The sequence below is a fragment of the Mytilinidion resinicola genome (genome assembly GCF_010093595.1).
Source record: "Mytilinidion resinicola strain CBS 304.34 unplaced genomic scaffold BDZ99scaffold_27, whole genome shotgun sequence".
Classification (NCBI taxonomy): Eukaryota; Fungi; Ascomycota; class Dothideomycetes; order Mytilinidiales; family Mytilinidiaceae; genus Mytilinidion; species Mytilinidion resinicola.
The window spans coordinates 458589-471867 of record NW_022985463.1 but is presented as its reverse complement, the minus strand read 5'-3'; the positions used below and the strand labels follow the sequence as shown (position 1 = coordinate 471867).

The window sequence follows — 13279 nt, the reverse complement described above, 5'->3', positions numbered from 1 at the left end:
GGCGGCTCGATCCAACCTAGCTAGCGCCAATCGGCTCTTTCCGCTGTGATCGAACGATCTCAACCTCACCACAGCTCTGCAACCCAAACCACAACCTCCCATTGCGCCCCGACACCGACTGCTTCGTCAAGCACATACTCTCCACTCTCACCATGGCTGGGTACGTATCCGGGCCTCTCAGTGCGTCAGCTTTGCGTCGACGCTGCGGTCCAATGGACTTGTGCTCATCCGAGCAGCCGCCCTTTCCAAACCACGGCTAACACAGCTCTCTTCACAGCTTCGTCTACCGCAAGAACCGGGTCCCGGAATACCAAGCCCTCTTTCAAAAGCACGATGGTGTTCGACAATGGTGGAAGGTGCGTTCTCACAATCTTCACGCTCACGATCTCGATGCCCTTACGGAGGAGCGTACAACCGTCGGAAGGACACCCGAAGGCGATCGGATCACAATATGACACGAGAAGATGAAGTCGGAATCAGCACGGAGGCTAATTGGCTTTGCAGACACCCCGCAGTCCGTTCATCATGTATCCGTACTATGCGATGCTCTGGACTGGATTTGCCGGCAGCATGTACATGATGGGCCGCACTGTTCTGGTATGTCAAAGTCTACCGACGACGAGATTCCCTCCGGCCCGACAATAGTCACTTACGCTACACAGGGCCACAAGACTTGGTTCAGCGAGGGTTAGAGCGGAGGCATACCTGATGACCGCGCAAGCACTGCACTCGGGTTTTGGAGAGTCGGTAGCTACCCCACTTGTACAAACAACGAAGATATTTCGAGATTAGAGCTTGCATTGAAACTATTGCTATTGTGTTTGACGCGTTGACTGCATCATGGAGTGTGAAAAGCCAGCCTTCAGTCATCATTCACAGCATTCTCTTCATCCTATAAGCAGTCGCCTGATACTAGCATTGAAGTATCATGGGTTCATTTCATTTTCTCGAACCTTACCATTACATTTACTCTGAATGCAACCAATGCGCCTATTTAATCCCGCGAATCCAGATTCGGCCCAGCAATGCCACCTCAAACAGAACAGCCCCACCTCAACCGGGAGACGCTCATACTTCATACATGGACAAAACCTCCTACCAATCTCTAAGCGCCGCCAATCATACTAGACTTTTAAGGTGCAAGATATCCTAAGACCCGCCCCGTGTGATACCTCAACAATGTTTGCAGCACAAGAACTCAGCACTTTTGACGAGACACTCGCCATATGGGTGGCCGAACCCCATGCTACCAAGGTATCTGTGAATGACTTAGGACTTGAGCACCAAGAAGCGTTGAGAGAAATTTTAACAAAAGTGATTGCCACGGAAATAGCCAAAGAGACCTATGCGCAAATCATCGAGGGTCTGCCACTTCTTAGAGTGTTCGAAGATTGTTTCAATGTCACCAAGCGGGAAGACCTCACCGCCCATGGACATTTAAGCTCGGATTCGATTGCGATTCTGAAGAAGTTCAAGGGCAATTTCAACTTCGACATCTTACAATTCGATGCTAAGGTTGGAGAAAATTTCCCTGTTTATACCATCCTCAGCTTCTAACACATGCAGACTGCACGAGCATATCAAAACACCACTTTCGACTTAAGAGAGTTTAAACTACGCCTATTAGAAATGATCGCAGTGGCTTGCCACAAAATCGCAGCACTCCTATACAAAGAGGTGAAAGGCGACGCGATACCGACAGAGCGAATCCTGTATCAACCACCACCCATCACATATCCACCCAGCTACGACGGCACATTGAGGAAACCTGTAGCCCGTTCCCCTTATCTCGTCCTTCCAACCGATTTCTACCACATGTCGTATCAAGCGATGGAACAGTACCCTGACGGCATCGCAGACGTCGTCGGATACTGGGCCGAGCTGCGGATTTTGGGGGCGTGGTGGTGTTTGATAGGGGGGAGAGTAGAGAAGAGGTTCGTGATATCCTAATTACAAGAGCACAAATAAGAGCAACTCATACTAACTCTTCAAAAATTCAGTGCAAAGACGCGTTTCTCCACCCGCAACCCCACCAGCGCATGATGCACCAGCTCCACGACCACCAAATCGACCAACTTGTCAACTTTGAGTCTGTCAAAAAGGAAAGCGCCTTGGATGGCGTAGAAATAATCTTACCGCCTCTCCCGTTTCAAAATGAGCGCTATTCGAGACGGTTAGACGAGTGGGATGCCTTAGACCAAAACATCTTTAGGGATATGCATGAGCGGAGGTGGGATGCTCCACCTCCTCAACGTTGTGTCAGGTCAGGCGAAGATGTTCCAGAACTTCAAGACGCTATCCAGAAATTACGTAGCGAAGGCCAATTATAGTTGCTTGTTGAGTCGTTATGAATATCAGCTGGCCTGGGAGTCACTTATTCATACTGCCTTTCTGATGTCTTAAGCTCATGCCCTTACTCGTAAAGACGTTCAGCATTCTTCCCATTCTTGCGTTTAGACTTGGCATGTAATAAAAATATCGCTCGTATTCTTTCTGGATCGAAGTCTAGATCTATGTCGTCCCCTTTAGGTTGCCATACAAACATGATTCTTTTTGAGAAATAAGAAAGATCCGAAATGGGGGGTATTGCACATCCCGTGCATGCTAGCCTCAACAAGACACCTATGAACGCCGTACGTGAAATGCGAATGTCTTCTTCGATGCATATCCGCACCTCCAAGAATTTGTATCATGCTTGATGATCCTATGCCTCAAAATGCACCAGAACTGGAATATTGCAAGACGAACAACTTTCCTGGTAGTTGAAATTCGATCGAATTTCGTAGCTGAGGAGACGCTATAGCGCATTTGCGACTCTCCGCTGTGCCGGCTGAGTCTCACGCTCCACGCCTGTCGCTATCGCCGCTGCGGGCGTGTGACCATTCGGCGCCACAGTCGATAGCCGTATCAACTCACTCATCATCGCATCCCGCGTCTTCGTAGTGAGCTTATCTGCATCGGCAGCGGTCATGCCTTTAGTAGGGATCGGTGGCAGAACTAGAAACGTATTAGTACCGCGGCCATGTACTTCGACTTCATTCCGCTATATCCAATGACAAGGGAAACGCATGCACATACCGCTCACATCAATGGTGCCTGGCCTAAAGATCCGCTTTTTCACGTTCAAGACGTGCGAGTAGTTGCCAACGACCACGGGTACGATAGGCACCTGTGCTTTTATCGCTAGATGAAATGCGCCTTTCTTAAAGGGCAATAGCTCTGGCCTCTCGCCATATGACCGTGTGCCCTCGGGGAAGATCCAGACGCTTTGTCGCTCGGTTTGCATGTGCCTTGCGGCTCCGTCGAAGGCGGCGAGGGCTGTGGCGCGGTTTGCACGGTCGATGAAGACAGTTTTGGAGAGGGTCACTTGAAATGTGTTAGCGGTGTGTATTGGGCAGTGTGTGGAGGGCTGCTGCGCAAAGGCTAGGAGAAGATGTAGAATGTAAGGGGACTTACTGAACCAACCCAGAAACGGTGCCCATTTCAAGCTCTTCTTCGCTGTTACGCTGCAGTATTTCGGGAACAGGGTACCGAGCATTAGGACATCGAGTTCTCTGTTCACAGATAATCAGCCTTCATCCCTCAATTGCCGAAGAGATCTCCGTTCAATAGAATCACGATCCACGCCAACAGCACCATATATACCTTCTCAGCCCCAAAAGAGTAGACAACTCACGTTTGATGATTTGCCACAAAAACTGCCGGCCTTTCATTCAATGCCTCCATTCCCCCCCTCCTTCCGCCCTCAATCCGTCCCCCCTCCGTCACCACAAATATGACGCCAGTCGTATACCACATAATCCACTTAAACAGCCTCCCTGTAGCCCACTGGCTCATGCCCCCATACCCCGCCACCCGGAGGGCTATACTCGCAAACACGCCGTAGCCGGCCGCGATGATCATGGCGACCCATGATATTATAAGCCGCGCGTAGAAGGCCGCGGCGTTCGACATGTGCGAGTTCGCGGGAGTGATGCGGGAGAAGCCGTGTAGAGCGAAGACGAGAACGGCGGGGAGGAGGAGTGCGTAGAGGAGGACGGGCATGGTGGGGTTGTCTGGAAGGTGGTGGTGGGAGCTGAGCTGAGCTGCGGCGCTTCACGGCCGCTGGGTTGGGCTTATCGCGAGAGGCGGGTCGGGGCTTTGAGCGCAATCAATTCGTATTTGTATTTGAGGGTTGAGGTTTTTGGTGGAGGATGTGGGAGCTCTGAGGTCTAGCAAGGGTGGTGGAGCATGTGAAGTTGTGGGCTCTTTTCTGGGATGCTTATTTTGCCGGCGGTGAGAAGCTTGATACGATTCTTATTTCGACATTCCACGCAGAAGTTAGACTAGTAGAAGTTCACTATTGATATGAGGATAGTCATGCGAGGGTTCAAGTAGAGAATTGGGACGGTGGTTTTGGGTGAGGCAGTCCGCTTCTATTCTAGATCGCAAATCGAGGTCCGGTTTGTGGGTACGCGTGACCCTGAAAATGCAGATGACGATGCGGGCAGGGATCGAACATGGGTCAATATTCGGTTCCAGGCCTTGTGATGCTTGCGGATTAGACACCTTGACACCATTTCAATTCATCATGAAAGATATGTTCAAGCAACATGCAACGAAAGTCGTATTAATGGTATCTGAACAGTGGATATCTTGAAAGGAATGATCCCAGCGACCAAATCGCAACCAAAATCCAACTAGAAATATAAATGTAGTCCCAGATTTTTTATCCCCCTCCGTAGGGTAATGAGAGTCGTAAGCCTACGAACCATCCTCCAAGACAAGAGACCCCCTTCGACGCTTTTGATATCCCAAATTCCTCACTGGAATTATTACACAGTTGGTCGATACGGTTCAAGTGGTACTTTGTTCTCTCCGCGGTTGAGGCCGCTGTATTTTATTTCTTCCAGGACGTAAGCGATTGCTCATTTTTCGGTAGGATTTTCGGAAGGCTGACCCTTTCGCTGCTTCATCATCGCCGTGACCGCAATTCCCAGTGCGAGGATGTCGGTAAGGAAGATCGGGATGAGCATGTATTCCCATGCTTCGATGTTGGTGACGTGAGACTTGATATCGGATCGCACGCTACCGTCGGCCAGGGGCAATTTCAGAACAGCTTTGTACCATGTCGCCGGAGTCCATTTGTGCGCGGGGTACTTGACGCCAGCTTTTGCGACTGACGACAGGATTGTTTGGCCTTTGGTATCATGCGCGACGGTGAAGACGAAGGCGAGCGCCACGAGAGTGAACACAACGGCTAGCGAGAGTAGTATGACGAGCCCCAGGAGTGTTTTGGAAGGACCCTAGACGCGAGTAAGTTTATGGTCCAGAACCAAAAGACCTGCACATGTCTTTGTCAGAGCTGGCCGAAGCAAACTTACCCTTCCGTCTCGCTTTCGCTGTCTCCATGCGACATATAGCCCTACCAGGCCTAGAAAGAAGCCATAGCCAGCAACTCCGTTGGACGTGTGTCCTTGGTCCAACCAGAGGTGTTCCGGTAAAGCCTGCAGATGGAAGGAATCATTTGGCCAGTTGATAGCGTAGCTTTTGACCTGGGTCTTTTGTATGTGTAGCCAGGCAACCATCGAGCTTATAAGCGCAAGATTTGTTATCGACAAAATGGAGAGTAGCAAGCAAGAGAGGAAGATTGGTAAAAACGCCATGTTGTATGAAGGCGGCAAAGTAGAAATGCCACGCAAGCAAAAAGGTGTCGGCTATCGAAGGGCAAATATCTGAGAATTGTCCTTGATGCGGCGGGAAAGAAGTGAAGATGAAGTCTTAAAGCTTACTCAAGATCATGTCCAGAAGAAAGTGGCAATGGCGTACATATAGCTACCCGTGGACGCCTTTCCCCGGGCGTGCCAGGGTTCAAATCAGCACAAGCGCAACTGTGCTGACGGTGCTAGCACGGTGGTAAGCAGCCCTGCAGACAGCCGTTCTGAGGCACCAATGAAAAAGGGTGATAAGAAGTCGAGGAACGACCCACAAAAGTTCATGCACACTATACTTTCATGCCAGCTGGCGGTCGACCGAGCTAAAACATTAAGAACGCAGTCTAGACGGGATACTCCACGTTGTTTCGACGACCATGCGCCACTGGAAGGGCTGAAGTGCAGAAGCGACCGAGATCTTCAGCTTCGGCTGGAGCCTCACTCACATCAGCTTCTGGTAGCCTTAGGGCGCAGTTCGATATCAGCCACCTCATGTCTGAATCACGGTCTATCATTCTCGCCGGCTCGCACTTTCGATGACGAACAAGGGACTAAGGGCTACGTAGTCCGGGGCACCTGAATGCTGATCGGCTGGCATCCTTCATGAAGGCAGTACTAGTGTTGCGTGATACTAATACTTGGGGGCCATTAATCGCTCATCGAAATGGTTGTGTAAAAGTTGTGCGAGATTGCTTCTGGTGTTTCTCGTGATTGGGGGCTGCTGCCCAGCTGGTTTGAGAGGTGAGCCGCGAAGGGAAGGGAATGAAAGTGGAGACCACCTCAGGCTATCCTCTCTTGGGATACTGCTGTCCTGGCCGACCGTGGAATTCTCTTCAGCTGCCCAGCCGGGATTCGGCTTTGGAGGCTGCAAAAGAACTAGCAAACAGGACTTTCATTTCGGTAGGCAGTGTTCGTCGGTCAAAGCGGGTGGCTACACGTTCATCATAGGGGACAAGCGGGCACGTGGCGGGTTACAAATCTTCGAATTTCCTCGTCTATTTTTAGGACTACCGAACCTCGAATGTAGGACGGAAATAGGTAACCTCATCTAATTCACGTGGAGCGAGGGCACGTGCGCCGAACCCTAAATCAACCTTTCAACCTGTGTCATTTTTCGCCTTTCCTAACCACGTTTTCTGCATTCTACTGCGTGTTTAGGAAGGCAGTCGCCTCGTCCAGTTTTGCAGGAAATCTTCACTAAACGCATTCCCACTTGTCCACGAAATATTTCCGAACAAGACTTCCTCCGTCGGTCGTTATAGCCCCCTTTCAATCACCCTGCCCGATACAAGAAGCCGTTGGTCAATGCCAATTCAACTTGCTTCGGTTTAGTCCTATCGATTCAGGGTCAGGACTTGCTTATTATCTATAGATTTTCCATTGTGTAAAACAAAGTAAAAAGGCAAAAGCAAGCACTGTCCAAGATTCCCAGGCCCACACCCAGGGACAAAAATCAAAAAATTATCAATACCGACAGATATCGACAGATACCGACAGATACCGACAAGTGTGCTCAGCGCTGTACCTGTATTATGGAGAAGATATTAGTGTTCACCACTGCACAATCTCCAGCATGTCTGCACCCCGCATCCCGCATTCCGCATTCCCGCAAAGATAATTTGAGAACTGCCAAAATATTTCAAAATATATACCCTTAGGATCGCTGCACTGCTGTGCAAACCCTCACACCACACACGTGCCCACGGGAACTGTCCGCCGATATCTTACTCTCATATCTCACTCACGCTCTTTCTAATGTACCAGCCACCTGCATTCCACTTATCTCTCCACGAATGAATCTGAGCCTCAAATGCCACCTGCGACGGGAGTCTTGCTTACTTGTAAGAAAAAAAAACCCCTCTACTACATTCATCGTGACAGGCGCACTTCCGCAGCGGGCTGAGCGCCGCCCTTCGCTCTGCGCAATAAAACCACCACTTTCAAGTCTTCGAGAAAAGACCTGCTCTATCACCTCATAGTAGCGACACTGCAATTCGACCCTGAGATACCAGAGTGGTAGACAATTGGAGTTTGGAGGCAGATTTGAAGAGCATGAGGAACGAGATGTCTTCGCCTCACCAGAGATTCGAAACCTGGAGAAGTCAGATGGCCAGCAATTGTCTGACCCAAGCGATTGTCGGGGTCTTAGATGCGTCGAACACCACTTCTTGAGCTGCTGTTCGAGACGGCTCCTGGTGCTGAAGCGGCGATTACATTTGCGGCAGAGGTGGTTGCGGTTCCGAATGACACAGACTGCGCGACTCTCACACTCATATAGCATCACGCTTTCGCCGACCTGATTCTGGTAGCTGATGTTCTCTACTCTCTCACTGGACGTCATATTGTCCAACTCCCTCCGCTTCCACCACCGAACCTGTTTCGAGCGATATCACGATCTACTATTTCTCGCTCTCCGCTTCCGAACTTGCGAACCAACCCGGCTTACAAGCCTCGAATCACGGAACTAGCGTCAATAGCTGCACAGCTCCCAAAGCCTACGTTGCTGCGCCTTCACCTCCGCGCCCCAGACCTGGTCCAGCTCTTTCGCCATCAGCGCGACCTCTGACTCCCTCCCGTGACAGCAGCAACACCGAATTGCTTCACACCTTCAAAGACGCCAGAAATTATCTCGAACTCTTAAAAGGCATTGGAAATGGCAATCACATGCGTCCGGCGGCCGCTCGCCGTAATGCGAAACCTTACGCTCCGAACCTTAGAAACGGGGAGAATGTTGCTGCTAGGTAATCCGGCACACACGATGCGTCCGAGCGCGGGACAGGAGCTCTCCCTGGTTTATGAGGGCGTAGGGGTTTGGATAATCTGGTTTGTGCTTCGAAAAGCGCGGATATGGAGTTTACTAAGGCCACGGCGTTTTGGCAGGATGTGGGGAAGTTGGAGGGTAGAGCGGCTTAGGGAGCCATTGGCGTGAAACACGGGTGTGCTCGTTAAAGCGACTAAAGCGGAGAGTAGTGGGGTTTTGAGAGCGAGGCGGAGGATTTGGAAGAAGCGAAGGGGGTTATTGATGCTCCGTTTTGGAGCTTGGCGTTCATTACATGGACGTCGAGCAATGATGCAGCTGGGGACGCGAAGAGATATCTGAAGATATGATATTTGATATATAACGTTCCCGTTCAATTCAATAGTCACTTAAACTTGCACGATTTGGAAGAGACTTCTGGTAGTCACATGCTATTCACGCGATGCCAAGCATCTCGATGTAGACTAGCTCTCTGATCCAACTTCAGATGGCAATCGTCGTCTCCACTCTTGAATTCTTCTTCCGTCAACCGCCATCAACCTCCATCTCAAGACCTGGGCTTACGGAAGAAGACGGTTGAGGAATACAAGCAAGGAGCTGTAAAGTCAGCCCACGCTCCCCAACATTCAAGTACTTCCACTATTTGATTAATAAACATGAGAAGTTGTTTACATATTGACCATGTTCTCTCGGTCAACTGAGCCGCCCCCCTTGGCACGCTATCTCAAGCATAGATTTTCAACGTATCAGGTCAGAGCCAGCTACTTGAATTGCGGGCCGCCCGCGACTGGGTCGGCTTGACACCTTCGCTACTACCCAATCTTCTATGCTCTTGAATTTAGGGGATCTACTAGCATGCCAAGGGAGGCTTCTCAGTCGACCGAGAGAACACTTTTTTCCATTCTTGAGCGCGATTCGAGCCAGACGGACCGAAGCTTGACGTGATTAGTGTAGCGCTTACCAGGCCCTGACGGCAAGCTGAACGTTGATTAGCCATGACGTGGAATTCAGCCTAGGTACGTTCATCACACTCTTCGTGCTCTAGAATGCTAGATTAGTTAGAAGGTTCCTAGTACAAAAGCTTTCCCTTTCCTGCTCAAAGTCTACGCCATCCACGCCCAAAAGAAATCGTCAGTCTAAGGGAGTAGATTTCCGCCATTGATTGTTCTATAAAGCTTCCCCGTGAACTACGATATAAGTCTATTTGCATGATGACTCAGTTGACGTGGCTTGTTACTGGCTGCTCATCAGGGCTTGGCGAGGAGTTCATCCGCGGCATCCTCTCGCGAGGGGACAAGGCCATTGCGACGTCGAGGGGCCCAATATCTAGGATCCAGAAGTTGAAAGAAGCCGGCGCCAGTACATATAGTCTTGATGTCTCTGCTCCCAAACTCGAGGTCGATTCCATCATGTCTTTGATCATCCAGGAAAATGGTGGCATTGATGTCTTGGTCAACAACGCGGGCTATGTGGAGAATGGTACCCTTGAAGAATCCAGGTTCGTGCCTCACTTTCTTAGTCTGAACGCTGTAAAGCATATGCTGAACGGGACATCTCTAGTCGTGAGACGATTCTCGCTCAATACGAGACCAACCTGTTTGGGTCGATCAAAGCTACCCAAGCTCTCCTTCCGCATTTTCGCCAGAAAAGGTCTGGCACGGTAGTCTTCATTGGTTCTATGTACGGCTGGGGTGGTTTACCAAGCGGACTACCTTACGCCAGCTCCAAATTTGCTCTCGAAGGTAGGTACTAGAGAGCATGGTTCCAATAGCTAAGTGCTGACGCAAGATCAAACACAAAGGAGTTCATGAGTCTCTCAAAGAAAGCGTTGCCCATCTTGGCATCAAGTCCATCATCTTCGAACTAGGTTTCTTTCGGACGCAGGTGCTTCATCCGAACAACTTCAAATCTCGGATAAGCGAGATCGGCGACTACGACGCGTTAAGGGCCGGGACCGCAGAGTTTTTGCAGGCACTGCAGGGTAACGAGCCTGGCGATCCGAAGAAGGGGATCAAGGTGATGATTGACGTCGTCAAAGGAGAGGGAGTTGCGGCGGGTAAGGCAATGCCAGAAAGGCTGCCGCTCGGGGTCGATGCGCTCGACTTGGTGCGGAAGAAGTGTGAGGACACATTGGCCATCTGCAAGGAGTGGGAGCATATCATCAATAGCACGAATTTTGACTAGATCAAAATTGCTGTGCTAAATCTAGGTTTGTCCTTTGTCCCTCATCTTATTAGGTCTCGTTTCACTATCAAAACCTTTACGGATAAACTAGAAGCTTTTCTGTCATCACTTGTATTTTGGTTCTTCCATGACGAGCTGTGCAGTTCCTTAAAGCCGGGGTAATAGGTCGCACGCCTGGTCTGTGCACGGCACCTATCTGCCACTGCCTGAGGCGGTCTGGCACACATTGATAAAGTTCAATCTCACTTCGATTTTTGGGAGTTGACTTGAGAGCCTTAAGCAGAAGCGGGCACGTACAAGTTAAGCCGTATGTCCAAAGCGAACAAGGTGAGCTATTGCGTCATGTGGTTTCGCGTCAGGTGAATCCCCAACACTCAACACGTTCGTTGTCGGGCCCCTTCCTTATTTTACACCCTTACTCAGCACCTTGTGCACATCTTCCCTCCTACTGCTTAAAAGCTAGCTTTTTCACCATCATCAATGCAGCAGCTTTTGGCCCCACATCTGGTCTGAATTCGCTTCTCCATCTTACTGTCCCTCATCGTCATTGGACATTCACGTGATTCTCAATCTCTTGGCAACTCTTGTCTACCCAGGTATCCACCCCAAAAGTTCTCGCCCCCAGATTGCTACCCAACTGTCGCTTACTATCGCAAGTCGACATCATGGCGCCTTACTCCCCCCTGCCTCCTATGCCGCCCCCAAAGGACGTACCCCTGCGAAGCAGAATCGGCGATCTCGAACGGCTGCCCAACGAAATTCTTTGCAACATCCTCTCATACGTCCCGCCAGATGACATCTCTAGCATTCAGGCCAGCTGCAAGTTCTTGCGTGAGTTGGTCAAAGTCAACGAATCGAAGATCGCCCGTGACATCATCAACCTGCGATACCGCTTTCTCAAGGACAAAATCATGCCATATCCGGTTGTAAACACGGTGGATATGATGGGCAGTGAGCTGGATCGGGCGTATGCGATGAACCCGGATTTGTTCTTCGATATGGGACTGGCGAGGAGCATGCATATTTGTCCCTGTCGGGAGTGCTCTGCGAAGATGGATACGATCTTCCTGTGCATCGATTGGTGGGAGGGCACCCGTAAACTGCGCGCCGACCGTGCTCTAAGGTCTACGGCCGCATTATCCAAGACGTCAAAGAAGCTGCGGTGAGTGAGAGCTTCGTACAGGTCGCCTCGGCGTATATCTTACTAACCTCATCGATTAAGCTGCAAGCTGCACAACCTTTACGCACGCTCCGTCAATCGTCTCCTCCCTCCCATCTACAGCAATACCTACCGCATGGAAGGCGACGGCTTCTATCGCCCAGACTTCTTTAATGCCCGCAAACTCGACCGTTTTCCCATCAGTCCCCTAGAATGGGTGCATTTCTTCAAGCGCTTGAACCTCCAACTGCTCGTCAAGATCAACACACGCGCTCTCTTCGCCCTTTACCCCCTCCGTGTTCGCATCAGCCCCGAAGAACAAGCCACGGACCGTGTCATCCGATTCGCCTACGACACCGAACGCGTGTATCTTCAGGGAGTTGAATGGGACGGCCAGCAGAGCCTACTCGACTTCATGTTCGATAAGGTGGTCGCAGCCGTGCCGCCCCCACATAGAAGCGCTCACAAGTTTGACCGCGAGATGCGGAAGATCTTCGAGAGCATTCGACTATCTATGTTTTTCGAATATGTCGACACTGGAATCACGCATGCGCAGATATTCAGCGGGCCGATACCTGAAGATGCGCTTCATAACTTTAGCCGCCTGCTTATCTTCTAAGCTTTCTTTTACTCTTGGTGCTAGGTTGGGCAATACTGTAGTACTAGGGCCGTTCTGGGGATGGGAGTGGCACATTGTGGGTATAATATTTGCATACTGCGGCGAGGAAATTCCACATACTCCTCGATTTCCTTCTTCACTGTATTAAAATCAGGTTTGTCACTCGGCTACTTTCATTTTGAACTTGTGTGAAAATCGCAAAGCCGCCGCTGGGTAAACAGACAATGCACTTGACAGTGTCACCTACGCTACTTCAGAAATCAGAAACAAAATACAATATCGGTGCAACCCTTCACTTAAAGGTCCTGACCAGAATGTCGTAAATCTAGAGCAGATACGTAAAACTCCTGTGCACAAACCCACTGTTCCAGGCACCATCAGACGCTCTTCTATGTTTCACCACACATCTATATAAAATCTCATACCGCTCCCCTAACCCATCCAACGCATTCCTACAAATCTCACTAAAGTGGACCTCTACCATTTCGCTCGGCTCGCCCCCGAATAGAATCAACTCAGATATCCTTCCCTAATTCCTCTCCTTAAACCTATTCGGATCACTCAAAAGCACCGCACTCAACTGATCCGCATACGCCGCCGTGCCTCTAGGCGCCCACTCAAACCCACCACCCTGCTGCGCTCCTCCGCCTCCACCTCCTTGTTGCTAGAATCCCTGAATCCCCCCTCCCCCTCCTTGTTGCTGCCGCCCTAGAAAGGCCGGGTGCACCCCCCCTCCCTGCTGCGGTGGCCCCTGGTACCCACCCGGCCACTTATCCCTACTCATTTCCTGAATGTGCTGTATTTGCTGCGCAGGATCCTGCGGTACGACCCAGCCCGGCGGATACACCAGCCCGTTGATCAGTTGG

The 13279-nt window shown here is 50.5% G+C and overlaps 7 protein-coding genes across 7 annotated transcripts; 4 read left to right on the top strand and 3 right to left on the bottom strand.

Annotated features, from left to right (window-relative positions):
• Window positions 1-147: 147 nt before the first annotated feature.
• On the top strand, window positions 148-757 carry BDZ99DRAFT_576280 (uncharacterized protein). The gene is made up of 4 exons (XM_033728567.1): window positions 148-160; window positions 278-356; window positions 505-597; window positions 663-757. Exons 1-4 carry the CDS (start codon window positions 153-155, stop codon window positions 690-692), a joined length of 210 nt encoding a protein of 69 aa, XP_033570363.1. The 5' UTR covers window positions 148-152; the 3' UTR covers window positions 693-757.
• Window positions 758-1179: 422 nt separating this feature from the next.
• BDZ99DRAFT_526751 (uncharacterized protein) lies at window positions 1180-2330 on the top strand (the record flags this gene model as incomplete). The annotated part of the gene is made up of 3 exons (XM_033726169.1): window positions 1180-1515; window positions 1567-1938; window positions 2001-2330. The coding sequence occupies 3 exons, from the start codon at window positions 1180-1182 to the stop codon at window positions 2328-2330; spliced, it is 1038 nt and encodes a 345-aa protein (XP_033570362.1).
• A 94-nt stretch (window positions 2331-2424) lies between these two features.
• BDZ99DRAFT_512163 (acyltransferase-domain-containing protein) lies at window positions 2425-4367 on the bottom strand. The gene is made up of 4 exons (XM_033724606.1): window positions 3677-4367; window positions 3457-3554; window positions 3079-3366; window positions 2425-2997 (listed from the first exon to the last, which is right to left on the bottom strand). Exons 1-4 carry the CDS (start codon window positions 4042-4044, stop codon window positions 2798-2800), a joined length of 954 nt encoding a protein of 317 aa, XP_033570361.1. The 5' UTR covers window positions 4045-4367; the 3' UTR covers window positions 2425-2797.
• A 215-nt stretch (window positions 4368-4582) lies between these two features.
• BDZ99DRAFT_468347 (uncharacterized protein) lies at window positions 4583-5852 on the bottom strand. Its single transcript, XM_033721222.1, has 2 exons — window positions 5364-5852; window positions 4583-5285 (listed from the first exon to the last, which is right to left on the bottom strand). The coding sequence occupies exons 1-2, from the start codon at window positions 5643-5645 to the stop codon at window positions 4908-4910; spliced, it is 660 nt and encodes a 219-aa protein (XP_033570360.1). The 5' UTR covers window positions 5646-5852; the 3' UTR covers window positions 4583-4907.
• Window positions 5853-7164: 1312 nt separating this feature from the next.
• On the bottom strand, window positions 7165-8190 carry BDZ99DRAFT_171872 (uncharacterized protein). The gene has a single exon (XM_033712981.1). The coding sequence runs from the start codon at window positions 8032-8034 to the stop codon at window positions 7435-7437; it is 600 nt and encodes a 199-aa protein (XP_033570359.1). The 5' UTR covers window positions 8035-8190; the 3' UTR covers window positions 7165-7434.
• A 1472-nt stretch (window positions 8191-9662) lies between these two features.
• Window positions 9663-10737, top strand: BDZ99DRAFT_453703 (short-chain oxidoreductase; the record flags this gene model as incomplete). The annotated part of the gene is made up of 3 exons (XM_033718342.1): window positions 9663-9949; window positions 10012-10193; window positions 10253-10737. 3 exons carry the CDS (start codon window positions 9663-9665, stop codon window positions 10633-10635), a joined length of 852 nt encoding a protein of 283 aa, XP_033570358.1. The 3' UTR covers window positions 10636-10737.
• Window positions 10738-11914: 1177 nt separating this feature from the next.
• Window positions 11915-12698, top strand: BDZ99DRAFT_468346 (uncharacterized protein). The gene has a single exon (XM_033721221.1). It carries the CDS (start codon window positions 11931-11933, stop codon window positions 12411-12413), a length of 483 nt encoding a protein of 160 aa, XP_033570357.1. The 5' UTR covers window positions 11915-11930; the 3' UTR covers window positions 12414-12698.
• The last annotated feature ends 581 nt before the right edge of the window (window positions 12699-13279 follow it).

Excerpts from the sequence above, each read along its gene's own strand:
- BDZ99DRAFT_576280 (XM_033728567.1), top strand. Across the intron at positions 357-504 it reads GTGTTCGACAATGGTGGAAG|ACACCCCGCAGTCCGTTCAT; the intron begins GTGCGTTCTCAC and ends TTGGCTTTGCAG. Across the intron at positions 598-662 it reads TGATGGGCCGCACTGTTCTG|GGCCACAAGACTTGGTTCAG; the intron begins GTATGTCAAAGT and ends TACGCTACACAG.
- BDZ99DRAFT_512163 (XM_033724606.1), bottom strand. The coding sequence starts at position 4,044 with ATGCCCGTCCTCCTCTACGCACTCCTCCTCCCCGCCGTTCTCGTCTTC. Across the intron at positions 3,367-3,456 it reads ACCGTTTCTGGGTTGGTTCA|TGACCCTCTCCAAAACTGTC; the intron begins GTAAGTCCCCTT and ends ACACATTTCAAG. Across the intron at positions 2,998-3,078 it reads AGGCACCATTGATGTGAGCG|TTCTGCCACCGATCCCTACT; the intron begins GTATGTGCATGC and ends ATACGTTTCTAG.
- BDZ99DRAFT_468347 (XM_033721222.1), bottom strand. The coding sequence starts at position 5,645 with ATGGCGTTTTTACCAATCTTCCTCTCTTGCTTGCTACTCTCCATTTTG. Across the intron at positions 5,286-5,363 it reads AGCGAAAGCGAGACGGAAGG|GGTCCTTCCAAAACACTCCT; the intron begins GTAAGTTTGCTT and ends ACTCGCGTCTAG.
- BDZ99DRAFT_171872 (XM_033712981.1), bottom strand. The coding sequence starts at position 8,034 with ATGACGTCCAGTGAGAGAGTAGAGAACATCAGCTACCAGAATCAGGTC.
- BDZ99DRAFT_468346 (XM_033721221.1), top strand. The coding sequence starts at position 11,931 with ATGGAAGGCGACGGCTTCTATCGCCCAGACTTCTTTAATGCCCGCAAA.